Below are 20,297 nucleotides of genomic sequence, written 5' to 3' on the forward strand. Positions count from 1 at the left end.
ATAGAAGGGGTTTTTTTTATTGCAAAAATGTTGCTGCTATTGACCAATTTGCCGAAATCTTAAATTGCCCATCCTACACCTCAGTGAGCTCTCTGCATTACACTCTTACTGCTTCAGTCGTCTTGTGTTGCCAGATGTGGCGTTTGAGACTGAGTGGACCCCCATGGTTCTTCCACTCCATTAATCAACACATCCTGACACATACACTGTGTCTCTAATAGACGTGCTCAGGCCCAGAGGCCTCAGTACAGCCCACGTTGAGATCAGCCAGTTTGTTGACAGATCTGTTGTCAGACCAGCCCGAGTGTGCATGCTGTGCATTTTGCAGGTCAAACCCACACATTTGGAACCAGCACCTTATTCCAGCGATGTTCACATACACCCATAACGCTGTCACACATTGTGCAGCTTTCGTCCTCACTGTCTAGTCTCTCATCTGCGGCCTGTGCAGAATAAAGGTCTCTCTGTTGACCACACACCATACACACACACACCACACACACTCAGCAACAACCTTGGGAACTTCTGCACCAAATGAAATAATTAAAGGTTAACAGTACTCTCCCTTTGCACCCCCCCCAACTCCCACTCCAGCCCTGCATACTCCACCCCTCACCAACCCACACACACACACATACACACACACACACACATATATATGTTCTGGTTCAGCAGTATACACAGCTGCGTCAGGATAGTGGTAATGACAGTGTACCACCCTGAAGCTTATCATATTTCCCATAAAGTGGGAAAGTGTAGCGGTTGCCAGTTAATGTGGTCGCCGTGTGTTTGAATGTTTAAAAGAGAACATACCAGTGCTGTGAACTTTCCTGGTGATTTACACGTTTACAATTAGGCTTCTGCTTTCTGTGTCTGAAATTGCTCCCCTTGTGCCAACTACTAATCTCCAATTACTCTATTCAATTATATTTGACTGCCTGAAATATCAGTGTGAAATGTTTGCACTACAGCAGTGGTCCAATATTTTATAATTTTTTAATTAAACTATTAATTATTTTTTCTGCAATAAACACATTACATCATGTAGCGATTAGTTTTCATTCACGTGCTCTCTTAGTTGCTATATTTAAGGACTGGTTTGGTTCTGGACCTCTTGAAATACGAGAAAATTGACATGACTCTGTTTTATATATATATTTATGTATAAATATGCATTTTTAACTAGTGGACCTCTGGAACCCACTCGGGGAACTACTACAGTTCACAAATAATACCCACAACTTTGTTTTAAACTCATAATCACTCATCGTGGTACTTCACTATGTGTGTCTCATCCATCATTTTGACTCTAGAATTGGCAGTGATGTAGAACTGCTGTTACTGTGAAATTAAATATTGGGTATTATAAAATATGATGCACAGTTGAAAGACAAGGAAGAAGGGAGTCATTTTGGATATTTCTGAGGTTAGTTGTCAAAATTGTAAGAGTTGCAGGCATGGACACTTTGTACTTCTATTTTAGTGAAGACATTCATTGACATAATTTCCCTAGCCCCTTACCCTAACCTTAGTCATCCAAACTAAAGCCCTACCCCTAACCCTTAGCCTAAACCTAATTATAACCCTAAAATCAAGTCTTAACCCTCAAACAGTCCATTGGAAAAGTGAGTACCATCCAAAATGTCCTCAGCTTCCAAAAATGTCCTCACTCTGTAGGGTCTATGCTTTAAATATAAGTACAGGACCACACAAACACAGTCTATATTCTGTACATACAGAACATTTAATGACTGTGTGCCTTGTATTCTATTTGCATATTTTTGCATAATTTCACTTGTATTGAACTCTTTATTGATCCAACAGAACGTTTTTGGTCACACCCGCATCAGTCCTGACTGTGCCGGCCTCGATGCTTCTAAATTTGAGTGTCTTTGTAGATTGTGACTGTGACAATTCTTTTAAGCTCGATTTATGTAATCACTGTGGCTATTAATATCCTGCATCACACTGTGTCAAACTAAAATAGACAGTCTTATTTAAAGGGATGATTTCTATGTTTCTGTCCTAGCTGGTGAAGCTGTGCAGTGGGATGATCGAGGCGGGCAGGGCCTACGTCAGCGCCAACAAGCTCTTTGTCAACGGCATCAAGGACCTGTCGCAGCAGTGCAAGAAAGAGGAGACGATATCGGTGAGTGGAAGTGACAAAACCTCAGCTGCGCTGGAATCTGTGCATCCACAGAGGAATGTTTAGTGGTCAACTTATCAACATCTTTTCTCATCTATCTCTTCCAGTACATTCCAGTGATTCCCCACTGGAATAACAGCAGTAACGCAGTATAAACAGTATTGTCCAGACACGGAGTCCCTCAGCTTTTTTAAACACTAGAGATGTGACCACATGCAGACAGGAGATGTTTACACTGCTAGTTTACATGGCTGGGAGCAGTGCGATCTGAAACCTGCTTCATGGTTTTCTTTTACGAAAACATTTGGACTAGATTTTCTGTCAGAGTGAGCGTCATCCAGGAAGTTTAAAGATTCAGCAGATGAGACATTAGTGTGTCCACTACAATTACAATTGAATCTTTAAATTGTTTCATATTTTTTTAAGTATACAGACATATTTTTGAGCACGTGTGTGTCAACATTGCAGGAATGCCTTGAAAAGTGTGGGGAAAGCCTCCAGGAGATCGTCAACTACCACATGGTGAGTTTTACACATGCACACACACACACACACACACACACACACACACACACACACTCACACTGAGGTAGAGCATTGTTCGTACACTCCGAGGTCCTCTTGGCATGTTAACATCTTTCAGACATCCAGTCCCTCCTGTGCCCAGTGTTACAAAACACACACACATGCACACACTGACTCTAACTGTGACCACAGTTTGTAACGGTGAATCTGTACTTGCTGGCCAGTGTGTCTGATTCAAACCACATGCTTCACCAGATGTGTGTAATGCATGAACACTCACACACACATACATGAACACACACTCACAGGTTTTATTCACATGAGTGAATTTTCCTTATGACTAAGTGTGATTATGAAATTTTCCACTCCATGAATCTGCTGAGACGCTGCTACAGGTTTGAAAAGCTCGAAGGCAAATCTGCATTTAAACAGATCAATATGTGGAAGTCATCAATATTGAAGTTACATGTGTCAGACACTTAAACTGCACTGTTTTATGCTGACAAGACAATAGCATGTCCATGTCTGCCCATGATTATGTGTGTAAACAAAAACATCTGCCAGCAAAGAGGTGAAGTAAGGATTTGTAACAGGAGAGAAAGGAGAAAATAGGAGAGAGAGGGAAAGTGAGCAGGAGATTAGATGTCTTCTGGAGGAGGGGGAAATGGATACATTTCAAGATTCGGTTGCAGGACATAGCAGATAATAAACTGTAGCTTAAGGAAAAACGTTTGAGTTATGTATTCATGTCCATCTGTCTGTCCCATTCTTGTGAATACAATATCTCGTTGATGGAATTTTTTCACATTTGGTACAAACATTCTCAACTTTCGCAACTTTCAAGGATGAACTGATTAGATTTGGGTGGTCAAAGGTCAAAGTGGCCCCACCAAACATTTCTTCTGCCTCTGGAAGATCATATCTCAAGTCTGCCTTTAGGGATACAACCTCATTCCTAAGTAGTTAATCAGTTTAACCATTTTTGCTGCATCGCATCGTTCTGATCTCATAGCAAGTGAAGTTGTGTTAACTCTTTATCTCAAATATCTCAATGAACACTTGCGTGTTTGAAATGAAAAGTGACCCTCTGATATTTAAGCTGGTTAGAAGGGATACGTCTATCCTTCCTGAACTAATTCTTAGTTACAACACTAATCCATTTAACAGTAGCTGAGATGCCTGAGTGGAGTGATTGATATTATAATCCAAAGAGCCTTGTTGTTGCAACAGTGGCTAAAAAACTAGTTGTTTGAAACTGCCTCATCTTTCTGTTAGAATGCTGGTGTTGGTGTCCAGCAGACTGCTGTGTTGTACTCTGACCTCATCAGAGACCTTTTCCCTTTTTGCTGTTTTTTTCATTTCACAGCATTGTTTCATTAATTCTGATTTGTCACCCTGATTAACTCTATCACTTGCAATAAATGTTGCAAATGTTTTCCCTCGGCGATCTGAGCCTTGGATAGAAGTCTCTTGTTTCCTGCTTTTGAAGTTTGATCAATGTTTTGATCACAAATAATGAAAATGAAGTGGTTGAAGGATATTTAATCAGTTTTCTCAGTATAAATCAACCAGTTGGATGAAATGAGCTTCAAGCAAAACATTTTCTACAATAAAAAATGAAATCCTCCTCATTCCTCTTTTCTTTCTCTCTAATCTGTCCTGTTCTTTTCCCATATTTTTTCATTTCATTCCACCCAGAGTTTTTTTTAAATCAAATCAAAACTGTAGATAGGATCCATCAGCTGCATCAATCTAATACAATCCTCTCCTCTCTCTCTCGCTTTTTCTATAATAGCTCTCTGTTATCTCTCTATATCCAAAATGTGTCCTGAAAATTTCTCTTGTGTTTGGTTTCTGCCATTCAGGCCATTTTTCACATTGTTTATTGTTACCACCTGTTTCTTTTCCTCTTCTCCTCCATCGTCTCTCCCTCTATCCACCGTATCCCCCTCTCTCACCATTCACCGCAGGCGTCCCACTCCTCCACTCTAACACCCAGGAATTACTCTAATAGCTTGTCTGGCAGACAGTAGGAATGGAGCGACACAGATAGGAGAGGGGAGGGAGAGACAGTGAAAGGAAATCTGTATTTGTTCGACCACCCACTGATGCCTGTTTCTGCACCTTCTCTGCTCTCTTCAGGAACAAAAGACGGCATTCAGACAGGAGAGAGAATCTCCCTAGCATCACATGATAGCTAAACATGTTTACTAACACACATAGTCCTTCCATGAATCTGAGCAGGTTAAAATTACACTGCACAGATTTGTGTGAGGTTGCAGCTTCTTCATTTATCTATGGTGCAACTCATCTTGTAAAATCAACCATGCTGTTTTGCTATTTTTGATCTCTCATGTTATGTAGGACATTTTAACATCAAGGCATCATGATCTTAAGAGTGTTGGGAGAGTAAACATGAGGATGTTTGTTGGGTCATGCCCAGGACACTGTAATCCAGAGCAAGTTCGGGTGGAACATTTGGATTAGTGCACATGTGCACACAAAGTCTGTCTGGTGGAAGTGATTTAGATTTTTTTTTATGGGATTTACTTCTGTTCTGTGGAACTGGCAGATATGTTACACCACTCTGGAAAGTACCAAACCTTCATTTCTAAACAGCACAAAAGAGCCACAGTCCCGTGACTCATTTGGCATATTGAGATACTGTATAATCAACTCAATTACAGAAGCAAACTCCATGAGTGGAGAGATATCTGTCCACCGAATTTGCAAATACCTAAATGCTTTCATTAATGGGACTGTTTTCATCTCATTTTTATTTTTTAATATAGTAATAATATATCAGCTGCATTAAAAACTTCCTTTAAATAATTAAAACCAAGTAACTATCCATCCATCCATTATCTATACCGCTTATCCTTTTGGGGTTGCGGGGAGAAACTGTTTATTGAAATATCTATGCAACTGTATTCTTCATAAAGATTTTGGAATTCACATAGAAATATTTTCTTTTTTTGAATGCATCCAGCTGGCTGAAGTGTAGTCCATATGTACCTATACACTAAACATCTTATGAATGTATTTGAAAATTAGTGTGAGCAGTGAAAGACATGTTTTGGTTATAATCACTCATAATGCAGTTATTGTTATATTGAGGATAACAAAATGATACGAGAACCATTTCTTTGTGACCTATATTAAAGTACTCTCCCCAAATAGTTCAAACTTGCTTAGCCTACAGTATATCTCCCTTAATTTGGATCCCAGACGCATGTCATTTCTGTTCTGTTGGTTTCTCATGTGACCAAATCGGAATGACAAATTTCATTAAAATCTGTGACATGCCAAACAAAGGTTTGATGATTTGACACGGAATGACCCTGAAGTGTTTGACACCGAACTGACCACTTGATATCCACCATTTTAAAAGTTCTTCAGTCAGTGGGGAGCAGGACATAGTGTTCTATATTCCCACAATGAGCTAATCAGACTGGATCTGAGAAAACCTATAGTACCCACCCAAACAAGAACCAGCCTGTGACGTCATCAGGCTCTGCAGGGACGTCATATGGGTGGAGGCTTACACACACACACATATATAAATATAGACTAAGCCTGAGGGCTAATCCTCAATGTGTATGTTTATAAACGAGGGATTGCTATAGAAAGGTTAATCCACAGGCTGATTGTTGTTTGTGTGTGTATCAGTGCACGTGGGTAAATCAGGAAGACGTGCACGTTCCCTTATAAAGAAGGACGTTCTGTTCAACAGCAGCCATTTTATTTCGTGTGATCAGAAATGTAGTAATGGACGAAAACTCAAATGTGTAGATGGAGACTGAAGCTGCTGTTCTTACTATGCTCAAGAAACGGATGGAAAACACAGAGAAGTGGAGGAGGACGATGAAGCGGAGTACTGTAGTAAAGGAGAAGAAGAAGAAGAAGGAGTGAGAAACCCATAGTTAAAAAGGAAAAGACGTCTGTGAGGCTAAAAATGTGTTGAGGCAGCAGCTCAGTGTGTGCACGTGTGTCTGTTCTTATCCCTCTTCCTCTTCCCCTCCTCTGCCTCTGGCCTCATCGGTTGCTCTGAGTGCAAGGCCTCATGTTGCCATCTTGTGGTGAGATGTGGCCACTTCAGATTTGAAGATTAATTCAATTGTTCTCAGCTCCCATCATTTGTTTAACTACCCTGCTCTTGTAATAATGTGTTCACGTGTCCAACTCTCTCGCCATCTCTGTCCACAGATTCTGTTTGACCAGGCCCAGAGGTCCATCAAACAGCAGCTTCACACCTTCATTAAAGAGTGAGTACTTCATCACAATTAATAGCAAAGGTTAATGGTTGCTTCTTCCTGCTGTGATGCATGTTCAAGCGTGCAGCCTTTCTTTAGAGGTGCTCTGATGAAAATAGACATCTTATGCTCAACAGCTCTTATGAGGACTAGCCATGCGTTACCTCCGCCAAAAAGGTTGTTTTCACCAATGTCCAGTTGTGTATTTGATTACACAAAAACTACTGAATGAATTTCCACAGGAACTTGGTGGAAGGATGGAACATGGGCCAAGGACGAATTCATAAAACAATGTTGTTTACATGTCCATGGTCATGAATATTCCTGAATGTAAACTGTCTCTTTTATCTTTAATCAGGGATGTGCGTAAATTCAAGGACACAAAGAAGCAGTTTGACCGGGTGCGTGAGGACATGGAGATGGCCCAGGTGAAGAACGCCCAGGCACCCAGGAACAAGGTCCACGAGGCAGAGGAGGCCACACAGGCCCTCATCCTCAGCCGCAAAGCCTTCAGGCACCTGGCGCTGGACTATGTACTGCAGGTGAAAAACACACGTACTGCGTATAGGCTTGACATTAAGCTGTGCTACCAGGGTTGTCCAGTAGATGACACTAAAGCCAAATACTTGAGATTGTAGATTAAAAAAGAGACTAACCACATATAATCCTCCTGTTGGTCTGAAAAATACAAACTTAATACAATCCACATTCTGATTTTCCACTTTTTACAGATTAATGTTCTTCAGGCCAAGAAGAAGTTTGAAATCCTGGATGCAGTGAGTGACCTATTTGTCCCTTTAATATCACAATAGCATCTGTGCATTATTATATATGTTCTGTGTGTTAAATATATGTATCCTGATGCTGTGTGATGTGGTGCAGGGTTATGCACACAGCTGTATTCAAGTGTTTCCTCCCTGTGTCTGCTGCAGATGTTGTCCTTCATGAGAGCCCAGTACACCCTGTTCCAACAAGGCTTCAACATCTTAGATGAGATTGACCCTTACATGAAAAAACTGGCTGTACAGGTAAAATCAAACAACCCAAAAAAAGAGTGCCATGAAGGCACAAAACAAGAAAATACAGAATTTGTGCACTAGATTACTCTTACTGTGCTTCTACTGCTGTTAGTGTATTTGGTCAGCTTCCTGTGTGGACAGCAGCTCCTGAAGAAAATTCATTAATTTAACTGTTGTGCTATATGCTTGTTTTCGTCTATTACTAAATCTGATTTTGCAACCTTTACTGGAATTGTGAGTTATTTTACTTTAAGTGCAACTTAAGTACAATAACACAAACACAATCAATTATAAAATAAAAATAAGAATGAACTTTATTTCTGTAGCGCTGTACAAAAGCAGCAGTATCAAGAGTTTTACAACATAAAATATAAGTGCAAAGTTAGCAAATCCTAGAAGAGCCAGATCATACTCAATGCAATAAAACAAAACAGAGAAAAGAACAAAAATATACCAATTCTAAGTAAAACTATAAAATGAATGTGATCTGAATTACAATGTTTTTCATTCCAGTAAATGAATGATAAGTAAATAGAAAAGAACATTTTTGGTTGAAAATGTTTAAGTAATCCAATGTTACAGCAACACAATGTAAAAATTGCTCTCAGGTGTTATGTTGCTTTAGCATGTCCCTTGTGCATAACATGGAGTTTACGATGGTGAGCAGATGTATCTGTGTGTGAGAGTGTGCTGTCTCAGTAACTCCGTGGTAGTCTCAGTAACCGTTCTTTGCTCTGTGCAGCTGGATCAGCTGGTCATCGACTCGGCCGTGGAGAAGCGGGAGTTGGAGCACAAACACGCCCTCATTCAGCAGAGAGTGAGACAACAACACAACTTCTTCTCATCCTCTTCTCCTCCTCTTTTCTTCCCCTATTCAGAAGAAAATAGTTCAGCAATTAAATCAAAATTCAGCTCTATTGAAGATAAGCAGCAGAATACAGAGAAATGTCCCCTCAGGACTGAGATGTACAGTTTATATCATTTAAAAACTTTACTCAGGTCCCTAAATTCATGGAGGCACTTCAGGGGAATATCCTCACAAACTAAAGCACGCAGCTATTACTGTATGAAACCTTAGGTTTTAAACTATATATGTTTCAATAATGTTAAGCCTTTTATGAATCTGATTAATGACTTGTGTCCATTTTGAGTCTAATTTCTCTCCACCCAACACTTTTCAATCAGCTGGACAGCTTCCTCCTAACTCAGTTTAAGAATCTCAGTGAAATCAGTGTGGTAACAGAAGATTTTATCCGTCTCTCTGGAAGTAAAATGTGTCTCAAAACAACAAAAACGTATCTAATGTCGTCATCAAACAATCTGAAGACAGCTTCCCACTGCAGCTTTGAATTATTTTTGATATTATCTAGTTAGTGACTCTTTCTCTCTCTTTCTTTGTTTTTTGAAATCAATGAGGAAACAAAAAGAACCCCCCCAAAATAATTAGAACAAGTGTGTGAATGCTGAATATTTTGTTTTTCCTTGCTAAAATTAAGATTTTAAACTAAAATGTTTCACACAGAGACGGTTGGATGTATTTATTTTAGTCACTCGGCTGAATAAAATAATTTGTTTAAAACCTCGGGCACAGATGCACATAAATGATCCATCTGTTACCTCAGGAGATGCCAGAAAACCTGTCTGTTTATCTGCCTGTCTGTGCCTCTCCCTCTGATCGATCGAGATGCCCAGTGGAGGCATCCTGCCAGACACGTTGCTCGGCTTTGTGTTCGACCTAATGCCTAATGTCTTTTGCGGAAGATGGAGAGCGAAGTGCTCTCACTGGGGCATGTGGTCTGACCAGTGTTTGGAGATAGACGGGTGCAGTTCCATTGACGGCCTTGAAGGCCAGCACCATCGTCTTGAATCGAATGCGGGCCCCAACAAGAAGCCAGTGGAGGTCACGGAGGAGGGGGGTCACATGGGAGAATTTGGGAAGATTGTAAACGAGGCGCGCTGCAGCGTTCTGGATATGCTGGTATCCCCATCGCTGAGAGCAAACAAAGCCCGCTCAACGAAGTCGCGACTCTTCTCTGTTTTGGCACCTCAGTGGTGGAACGATCTCCCGACCAATATCAGGACAGCGGAATCGCTCTCCATTTTCCATAAAACTCTATATTGATGTACTATGTCAAAGTGTCATATGAATTGTTTGGTCATATATAGGCAAGCGTCATATAAAGACAATATCAAAAGCATTCAAAATGACCAAAGTAACTGGAGTCTTCAGGGTTAATGAAAGTATCTGTTCACGTGTTGTTTTCTTATTGATAACATCTCTCTCTCTCTCTCTCTCTCTCTTGCATTCTTGCCCAACCACATTCTTTCACCTCCAGACTCTGATGCAGGTGAGTCTATGTTTTTTTAAATTTTTTTCTGCACCAGTTAATTGTATCCACAGCTTCCAAGTTACTTAGAAACAGTATAATCCAAAATGTCATCATATTACAATGTTTTTATGATGGCCCAGTATGAATCTGGCAGAGGGCTTTACAACTTCATTTACATTTACAAATGTCCTTGATTTTGCATTGGCAGAATTTATTTGAAAGAGGATACTTCAGATACTTCTCTTTTTCCTCTGTAAATATTTCAACCAAAGAGCCACATCACAGAGTTTTATCTTTCATGAGAAAGTTATCTGAGTGCATATGATTAGAGTAACGTTTCCACATCTCAATGCTTGCATTTAAAGTGGTACCCCATAAAAAGTGGTCTGGCAGATGCCTAGGTCCCTCTGTGTGTGTGTGTGTGTGTGTGTGTGTGTGTGTGTGTGTGTGTGTGTGTGTTCTTGTACAGCTCTCTTTGTGAGGACCAGTTTTAGCCTACAACCAACAGAGTAGGGACATTTTGGGAAAGTGTGGCCTTCACATGCTTTCTGTGACAGGAATCTATAGCCTGTTTGGAGCAGTAGTGTGTGTGTTTCTGCATGAATAGTGATCCCGTCATACTTTACTTCGTCTTACTTGTTTGTTTGCGTGTGTGTCTTAATCCGTCTGAAAGCATTCCAGGATGCTGTCAGTCAAATGCTTATCTTTCCTGGTAGCTTTGTTTCCAGTGAACTTGCTTACCTGCTTGTGTGTGTTGGTTAATTAGCACATCATGCACGTAAACACACATGCACTTTCTCCTTCTCTCTCTCTTCCTGTTTTTTTTGTGCTGTTCCAGTTTATTTCATCTCAAAATGTAACCCTGAGGATGTATCAGCACATCAGTAACCCTGTTACAAAAATATAATTGTCTAAGTAGAAGCTTAAAAATATTAGTCATGATGGGTTTTTCTTGTGTTTAGACAGTGTTTACCAGTTAAATTAAGCCATTGACTTTCTAAATTCAGATATCCCACTGCATGATGCTGCAGCATCAACCCATTTCCTTCTCCGAACCTTGCCAGTGAAGTGATAGAGCAAAAAGACAAAGAGCAGAGGACTAATAAAGAGAGAGACAAGTTTAAGATCCAGACAGGGAGCATGAAGGATAATAGAAATATAGAGAAAGAGAGAATTTGTTTCTACAGTCACTTCTCAGTTTAACCTCACTCATCACCGAATAAATGCTCCAGATTTAAAGAATTCAATCTGTTTATCCCTGCTCACTTGATAACGTGACTTTTCTAAATTTAGCAGTGTGGCTACTAAGTGGAGAAATGAGCTTCATGTGACAGTGCTCCTTATAGTTATGAGTCAAAAACTCTACTTCCTATAAAAATCACTTTAGTTTCATTTATTCATCTATCTGTTATCTATACTGCTTCTCCTTTAGAGGGCCATGGGGGGGCTGGAGCCAATCCCAGCTGACATTGGAAAAGAGAAGGGGTGCACCCTGGACAGGTCGCCGGTGTATTGCACCCATGGTCAATTTAGAGTCTTCAATAACCCTTACCCAAATCTGCATGTCTTAGGACATTGTGATGAAGCTGGGGTACCCAGAGAAAACTCACACAGACACAGGGAGAACATTTAAAGAGAACTATCTTGCTGTAAGGCGACAATGTTAATCACTGCACCACAATTTTGCAAATAGTTGTTTCAACATCACTGTTTAAAGTTTTTGCCTCTGTTCTTTGTATAAAAAAAACCACTTACACAACACTGGGCTTATGAGTAAAAGCCTTTTTCACAGAACTTTATTGATGTGATCATGTGAAACCTCAACACTCAGATTAGATGGTTGGATGAAGCCAAGTGGTGATGACACAAAAGAAAATATGTAAGCTGCTTTGAGTCAGATAGAAATGTTTTCTTCTGTCTCTTATTACACTTGTCTTTGATTTTGCATCTGTAAAAAGACATTTCTGAAGTCTGAAGACAAAAAAAAGCCAAACCACATCAAGACATTCAGGAGATGTTGCCCTGAGCCGTTTCTGATATTCTCCTGCGATCAAAGACTTCTTATTTTAGACCCCCTCTGTATGCAAATGTGTTTGTGCAAGAAGTAAGAACTGAGACTTCAGAGTTTGTGAATTATTGATAGAATACATTCTTTATTAATATACCATCAAGTAAATGGAGTCATGCTCAGAAGAAAATAAGATTTCTTCATTATAAAAGTACAGTTCAGGATAAATTTGATGTGGAGTGGGTTACATTTCAGTGGGAGGAGATGGATACCAGAACAGAGACAGTACAAGATACTGGTAACATTTTTTCATTAAGAAATGTATTTATCTTATAATGAATCTTGTAAGTAATCTTAAAATGGTGTGAGATGCATCAGTACAGAAAATAACAGGCAGGTTGAAATGCCTGAAATTTCAACTTCACTTCCATGGTCGTGATGGAACCAAAGCAATAATGTCTTCATCACTGAGAGATTATTTTGAACAGATGATCACTGTACGTTCACAATCTCTCACTCCTCTTCTCCTTCTCCTGCTTGTGTTGCTCCAGACTTCACCCCTACACTTTCACTGTTTTTGCCCCCCCCCCCCCCCCCACCCATGCAGCTCTATACAGCCCTGTCACACACCACAGATCACACACTCCCCCTGTCTCCTCTCTGCACTCTTTCACAGCGGTGTTTGTGTGCAGTACTTCATTGTGGCTCTCAGGGGGATTGTCACCTCCAGTGGTCTCCTCCTCCAACTGTTGCAGCTTTTGGCGGCACACAGAGACCGAAAGAGACAAAAACATGGGGAGAACTAGGAAAGTATCAGAAGGAGAATGTGGTGAAAAGTTTTTAACTTAGGGTTCAGTTTAGTTTGTCAGGATACCTACAGCTACAGCATGACGTTGTGCAACAACCAAGTACGAGAAACCATTATTCAAAACTCACCACATCTACATTTGTTCAAAATCCACCTGATTCCTTGAACAACACTAAATCAAGTTGTTTTCTGTGTGATATGTCTGTAGGGGTGGTTTCTGTTTGATTCAGTTCTGTTTGAGTAAAATGTACATTTAAACTGAATGATAGATTCTTCTACAAAAGTAATGAAGTCTTTGTAACAGTGATATTTCTGATGATGATGCAATACGTCAATTTAGTTCTACTTTATTTTCATTTTATTTTTAATTAAATAGATTTCACTTACATTTATTTTTTCCCTCCTTTTTATTACTTTGTAGTTTTCTTATTTACTCAGCAGATATGTCCTCTTGTCAAACACTTTTCTTTCTAGTGTTGACCATGTGTAAACTTACTTTTGACATATATAACTGGAAACCTGATTGAAACGTTTGATCGCTTTCAATCACTGTTTTTCGTCAGTGTTTTCATGTCAAGACTGACCATGTCACTAAACCAACATATTTTGACATGGTCTATCTAAGGATAGTAAATTCTGAAGCACAGTGTCCGTATGATAAAGGCTGTTGTGCTGCCTCCTGTGCCTTTTGGACTCTTGGTGCGCTGCATTCTTCCACTCTGCCGTCTGATTTAAGGTGGGAAGCAGGAGCTCTGCTGGTGTTTGGGGAGCAATAATGTCAGCTTGATTAAGCAGGAATAGTGTTGAGAGCCACAGACAGATGGAGAGCTGACTCCTGCAGAAGTGTGCACTAAACCCAGGGTTGGAGAATATAGCTGCGGGGGTTAGAGGAGAGCCTTAAATCCCGGTGTGGGATGGAGAATGGAGGGAGGGGGTGGGTGTAAAGTGAAAATGCTTGATCTCTGGCAGCCGTGGGGGGGTCAGAGGGTCATGAGCACACTCTGTGACAGCTGTATGGTAATGAGGGCTCACGACACATGTGTCCCTGGAGCAGGAGCAGTGTGCAGGCAGGTGGCGTAGAGTGAAGGAACGGCACGAGCCTGCTGACAGTCTCTCATCTGCACTGGTGTGAGATGCATGTGTGTGTGATGTAATGCATTAGTTTATTTATTTATCATTTAGTTATTTATTCTGTTACTGTTGAATTGGAAATGTTGTTGGATCTCAGTGTGGTGAAGATGAAGATATTTGGCAGACTGGACCACACACTGGTGAGAAACGTGTTTCCTCTGTTAATGGTTTTCTCTAGTCAGGAGTCAGTTTTCATGACACTGAAAATGTGTTATACCTCCTCATCTCTGCATAGGCATAGATATTGAACCTTTGATGAAAATTATATTGAGGTAGATATTGTTTTATTGCCAACTTCTAGTGTGTAGTTCACATTAACTACAAAATAAATACAATAGTTACATTGGGAAAAATGTGCTTGACACTATTATGTGCTTACTCTGCCGGAGATTGGCAAAGTCTTCTCTTTTTGTACTTCTCTCTTCTTCTCGTATACAAGTGTCTCTTTTGGTTCCTGCTGGAATCACCTCAAGCTATGAATGACTCAGTAGCCAGCGGACGGACTGTATTGTTAATACCATGTCTAACCCATATCTCACATAGCCTGAATGTTTTCACACAAACCAGCAGAAATCACACACGGGCTGTGAAATATGCCAATTTACATTTCTAATAACCCAATACCACATGTTGCTCTGAATGTAATTCCACACTGATCTGCATTAAGCTGCCAAAACGATCAATTTGATTTGAGAGTTTTAGTTATATTTAATAAGGATGCTGAGTATACTTGATGACATTGGTGTGAAAATAATTTCTGAAAAAACCCCTGAATTGTTCAAGTTAGGGAAAGGGGCTAGGGAATGTATTATGTCAATGAGTGTCCTCTCAACTATAGAGAGACAAGTTTGTATGCGTGCGTGTTGTCTTCTCTAAATGCCAGCAGCTTACCATATCCCTGGTATTTCCTTACCCCAAACCAAAGGCCTCCTTAACAATACTGAAACCCAACCTCACCATTGACTCTCATGTAAATCAGTACGCCTGTTTTATTCACCTCGCTGGGCAGGTGGCATGTATCTCAGGAAGTTCAGGGTTGGACAAAGCCGGTGAGGTGTCAGCTGAGAGGTAGAGACAGGTTAGAGAGGCTCAGATTTGATGTGATCTTTGAAGGTAAACTAAAGAACAGATGGTCAGTGAAGAGAGGACACAGACTGATGTTTGTGGAGGAACAGAGACACTTTTAAGAAACTTAGAGAAAAGGTGTGAAGTCACAACAGAGGAAGACGTCAGGAGAGTCTGCACATGTGCTTCTGATAAGATGATATCTCAGGTTCCTCTTGATAAGTTTCAGCAGACTTTAGTCACTCATCAGTATCTTTTGACCTGATCTTTACGCAGAAAGGGTCTACTGTCTACAGGAACTAGACCACGGAGATGTGGCCTTTATATCACGTTGATGATAGACAATTAATCACTCCCTGACAATAAGAGCAAAAAGTGGAGATATTCACATTTATGTGTGTTTGTATTTTCCTTACAGGACTTTTCCTATGATGACCCTAAGTTGGAATTTAATGTGGATGCTCCCAATGGTGTTGTCATGGAGGGCTACCTCTTCAAGAGGGCCAGCAATGCTTTCAAGACCTGGAATAGGTAAAAGACAAGAAACATGGAAGAACAAAGCAAATAACGTTACTGTGAAAACGGCAGACAAAAAAAATGGGTAAACATAGAGTTGCAACAATCAGAAGTCAGAAATTCTCACGAAAAGGTTTTTGATAATTAACCTTTACTTAACTACACTCGAAATAAAAAAATGTTATAGTATAACTTGTTAACTTTTACTTAACACAATTAATTTCTACGTTAAAGTATTTTTTGGAATTGGTAAACAAAGAGTCAACTTTAAATAAACAGTATATGTTAAATACAGTATGTGTTCTGTTTCTTTGAGCCCAAAGGAAAAGGGCCTGTGCAAAGTTTGGTCTTCAGTTCACATACAGAACATTTATCTGTATATTCATTAATGACCACTGTGATGAACAGTGTTTTTGACAAGTAGACATTTGATTGTTTGTCTTTTATACAGAAACTAATGTCACACCCTCTCCTCCTTGCAGGCGATGGTTTTCTATACAAAACAGTCAACTGGTCTATCAAAAGAAACTCAAGGTAAAGTTAGATTTCTGTACATTTTCCTACAATTTGTGTGTTTTTATGCAATAATTAATTTTGTCGCTAAAATTATGTCAAATCAAGCTCAATGGCAGTTTTCATGTAGTTATTAATAATTTGCATATTGACAGAGAAGGAAGGAGCCGTGCACTGACTCATCCTTCACTTCCGGACATTAATCTGTTCCAGTGCAACCTTGCAGTAAATAGATCTACCTTGTTGTGAGTGACACTCCTCTCTGCTAATGACAGGACTCTCTGACAGTGGTGGTGGAGGACCTGAGGTTGTGTTCTGTCAAACCCTGTGAGGATAACGAGAGGAGGTTCTGCTTTGAGGTGGTTTCTCCCACCAAGTAAGTGTGTGTGTGTGTGTGTGTGTTACATTACTGTCTATTGTCATTCTTAATGAACTACGCAGCTAACATGTAGATTTCTAACATTAGACAGTTATGATATTTTTATAACTGGTTTTTTATTTTGTAGGAGCTGTATGCTGCAAGCTGAGTCCGAGAAGCTGCGACAGGCCTGGATTCAGGCCGTCCAGGCCAGCATAGCCTCTGCTTACAAAGACATTGCTGACAATTACTACATTGAGGTATGAACACATGCAGAAACATTCACATCACACATTGCTTTTCATGACCAATTTTCCTTCAAATGAAATTGTCTGCCGCTGACCTGTCTGCCCCTTTTTTCTGCAGCGTTTGGACCGGACAGCCTCACCCTCCACCAGCAGTATCGACTCTGCCAGCGAACCCAGAGAAAGGGGGGAGAGGGGCGATAAAGGAGTGAGGGGTGGGGGAGAGAGCCTCCTCCAGAGGGTGCAGAGCCTGCCAGGCAACGAGCTGTGCTGCGACTGTAGCCAGACAGCTCCGTGCTGGGCCTCCATCAACCTGGGAGTGCTGCTGTGCATCGAGTGCTCAGGGATCCACAGGTATAACTGCACTGAGACAGGGTTTGTTTGAAGAGGGCGACAACAATATTTAAGATCATATTTTAACTTATCAATTGGACTCTTCATTGAAATGTCTAAAAATGATGAGACAAAGGAAAAGCACACTGTTAGCCAGTTGTCTTCTTTTTCCTTTTCATAATGGATCAAGATTATCCATCACCCAGTCGCGTCAGGTAGATTTTCATTGGCAATAGTGGTGAAGACAATGACTCCCATGATCCTGTACTGTGTAACAATGTCATCAAACTAAGGATTTAGTTATTGTTTTGATTGAGAGACTTCTTTTGGCTGAAGCTTCCTCCTCACACACAACACTCTCTGCAGAAGTGACATTCATCCTGTTGCTGCTTGTTTCGTTTCTGTATTAAAGCATCACATTTAATTCACAGTCAGTTTTGCAGATAAGCTGCTTTAATCAGATGCAGTTACACTATGTATGATATCATAAATCATGAATCAAAGCCCCAATGTAAAGATAAAAGACACATTGACCTTTACTACAAATCTTTAATGGAAATATGGATGTGGAAAACGTCCATCTGGATTTAAAGTCACCATTAGTATGCATGTTGAATAATAAAACTCCTCTTTTTAGTCTAGAGATTTTCAGAGAATTCAGAGAGAAGAAAAACTAAATCTGTCACTTCTGGCAGTTTTAGTAGAAGCGGCAAGAGAAAAAATGTGCTATAATTTTGAGTAAAATGTAAACGAAAACTCACTTTATAAAACCTTTTCTCTCCTCTTCTCCATGTGTCTTTCAGGAGTTTAGGTGTTCATTGCTCCAAAGTGCGTTCACTGACGTTAGACTCATGGGAGCCAGAGTTACTCAAGGTGCTTCTCTCCAGCTTTTTCTCTCTGTGCCGTGCTTTTTTTCCCTGGTACAGTTGGATCTCTGCATGGTAGTTCATTGCTAAAATAACTCTTTTAAATGACTTTCCTGTGTCTTCGTTCCTTCTTCTATCACATTTAGCTGATGTGTGAACTGGGGAACACTGTAATAAACCAGATTTATGAGGGTCGCTGTGAGGAAGTGGGGGCTAAAAAACCTGGACCCTCCAGTTCAAGGTCAGTTTTTTATTCCATGATGAACATTAGAAGTGAAAAGAAAATCTACTGCTTGTAAATACCTTTGGTTATAGTCAGTTCAGTTAAAAGAAGTGTCTTGATGTCTCTCTAATGGTGTAAAAGTGATGGGTTTGTGATCATCGCCCTCCAGGCAGGAGAAGGAAGCCTGGATCAAGTCCAAATATGTGGAGAAACGCTTTCTGAAGAAAATGAGCGGGAGCGACGCTTTGGTGGTTGGCGAGAGGAAGTCCCGCCCCTGGACGGTGAAGAAGTGCCAGCGACACAACAGTTCTGTGCGAGCCCCCAATAAGGTCCGCAGGAAATACCATCGCTATGAGCCAGGCAGCGCCTCGGCAGCAAATCTCTCAGCAGGTCAGTTCAGCTAATCACCATCACTTTGATATACTATATAAGTGTAAAGTCCTCTGTAGCATTATATATTCCATCAAATACATATATTCATATATATATATATGGAGTTTTGGCTTCAGTTTCCTATGAAAGTGTGATCTCTGCTGGGCCTGTATTACTTTCCTGGTGGTGTTAGTGCGTCTTTCCGAGATCTGAACCTCAAGAAACTAGATGCTCTCAGTGAAGCCACTGATGCTGAGGGTTGTTTGCCTAAGATTAGATTACTTTGGTGGATTTGAAGCTCTTTGGGTCAATAGCATTGAAGATGTTGGAGAGATAAGAAGGTTGCTTAGATATACTGTGGAAACTGAACTTCTCTGACTATTGGCAGCGGCAGCAGCAAAGTTTCGCCGGGACTCCCTGTTCTGCCCAGATGAACTGGATTCACTATTTTCCTACTTCGACACCGGCTCTGGTCCTCGCAGTAAGTTCACCAATCACTCAGCACACACGTCTACACACATCCCTTACAGAGTTATTGCAGAATGTTAGTCAGCAATTTCTGACATATTATCTATTAGTTGTACAGTCCTACCTGTGATGATGTGTGTATAAGCGGTGCAGTATGTGCTTTGTAATGATTAACGTGTCCGTGGCTTGGCGATGCTTGGCCCTGCAGGTCTCAGCAGCGACAGCGGCCTCGGAGGAAGCACTGACGGCAGCACTGACATCCTGGTTTTTGGCTCAGTGGTTGACAGTGTCACAGAAGAAGGTGTGTGATTGTGTGGGTGTTCGCACAAGAATATTATTGTGCGTGTTGTTAACAATACAAAAGAGTTATTCATGGTAAAAGGAGAGTACTTGAGTCAATAAGAGTTTCACAGTAACCGAGCACAACTGGAAAAATGGGGGAAGTTCTCCATTTCTTCCTGTGATGATGTGATGTTACATTTACTTATCAATTGTTTTGTATTTCACCCTTTTCCTTAAAATTAATGTTGATGCCAAAACCTGAAACTTAGTGGGGCAGCGTCAATCAAATCAATCAATCAATCAAAGATAATTATTTTATATCAGTGTGTTGGACAGAATTCCTGTTGAGACCTATATGAGCCCAGTCACACTTCATAACGAACACTGGTATAACCCCTCAAAAGGAACATGGTACATTCACTCACTAACACTTACCAACATATGTTTTTCTTACCTGTTTCTTTACCGACCTTCAGAGGAGGAGTCGGAGGAGTCGTCCAGTGGCGAGGTGGAGATCGAGCAGGAAATATCATCAGACACAGAGGATCCAAGGGAGCTACATCCCGGGGCGCTCCTCTACCGATCCTCACGTCTGCACAACCTGCCGCTCATGGCCGAGGCGTTTGCGCACGGTGCTGACGTCCACGCTGCGAGTGAGGAGGAGGAGGGGAAAACGCCGCTCATACAGGCCGTGATCGGGGTAAGACACTAAGTTTATTTGGCCTACAAAAGCATTTGAATTTGTAAATCAGCAATTTACTCTCGTTTATTTGACCATTACTGTTTTTTGCGATGTCAAATTGTGGAATCTGTCTGGGTTAAAAATTAAAACCATT

General features: G+C 40.6%; 1 protein-coding gene across 4 annotated transcripts in view; it reads left to right on the forward strand.

Moving 5' to 3' along the window:
• The window catches only part of acap3b (ArfGAP with coiled-coil, ankyrin repeat and PH domains 3b), a 55,525-nt gene that overhangs the window by 28,962 nt on the left and 6,266 nt on the right, over window positions 1–20,297 (forward strand). For 2 of the 4 annotated variants that reach the window (XM_069509971.1, XM_069509976.1), the window contains exons 3-21: window positions 2,030–2,149; window positions 2,615–2,668; window positions 6,878–6,936; window positions 7,283–7,466; window positions 7,656–7,700; window positions 7,857–7,952; window positions 8,686–8,760; window positions 10,280–10,291; window positions 15,704–15,816; window positions 16,284–16,335; window positions 16,590–16,690; window positions 16,821–16,932; window positions 17,039–17,271; window positions 18,054–18,123; window positions 18,263–18,357; window positions 18,509–18,729; window positions 19,100–19,192; window positions 19,379–19,480; window positions 19,938–20,161. In XM_069509971.1, the coding sequence (XP_069366072.1) occupies window positions 2,030–2,149; window positions 2,615–2,668; window positions 6,878–6,936; window positions 7,283–7,466; window positions 7,656–7,700; window positions 7,857–7,952; window positions 8,686–8,760; window positions 10,280–10,291; window positions 15,704–15,816; window positions 16,284–16,335; window positions 16,590–16,690; window positions 16,821–16,932; window positions 17,039–17,271; window positions 18,054–18,123; window positions 18,263–18,357; window positions 18,509–18,729; window positions 19,100–19,192; window positions 19,379–19,480; window positions 19,938–20,161 (2,061 nt within the window). The remainder of the gene's footprint in view (window positions 1–2,029; window positions 2,150–2,614; window positions 2,669–6,877; window positions 6,937–7,282; window positions 7,467–7,655; window positions 7,701–7,856; window positions 7,953–8,685; window positions 8,761–10,279; window positions 10,292–15,703; window positions 15,817–16,283; window positions 16,336–16,589; window positions 16,691–16,820; window positions 16,933–17,038; window positions 17,272–18,053; window positions 18,124–18,262; window positions 18,358–18,508; window positions 18,730–19,099; window positions 19,193–19,378; window positions 19,481–19,937; window positions 20,162–20,297) is intronic. The other 2 variants (XM_069509981.1, XM_069509989.1) reach the window with 1 other exon arrangement.

The sequence above is a fragment of the Paralichthys olivaceus genome, chromosome 2 (genome assembly GCF_024713975.1).
Source record: "Paralichthys olivaceus isolate ysfri-2021 chromosome 2, ASM2471397v2, whole genome shotgun sequence".
Lineage (NCBI taxonomy): Eukaryota > Metazoa > Chordata > Actinopteri > Pleuronectiformes > Paralichthyidae > Paralichthys > Paralichthys olivaceus.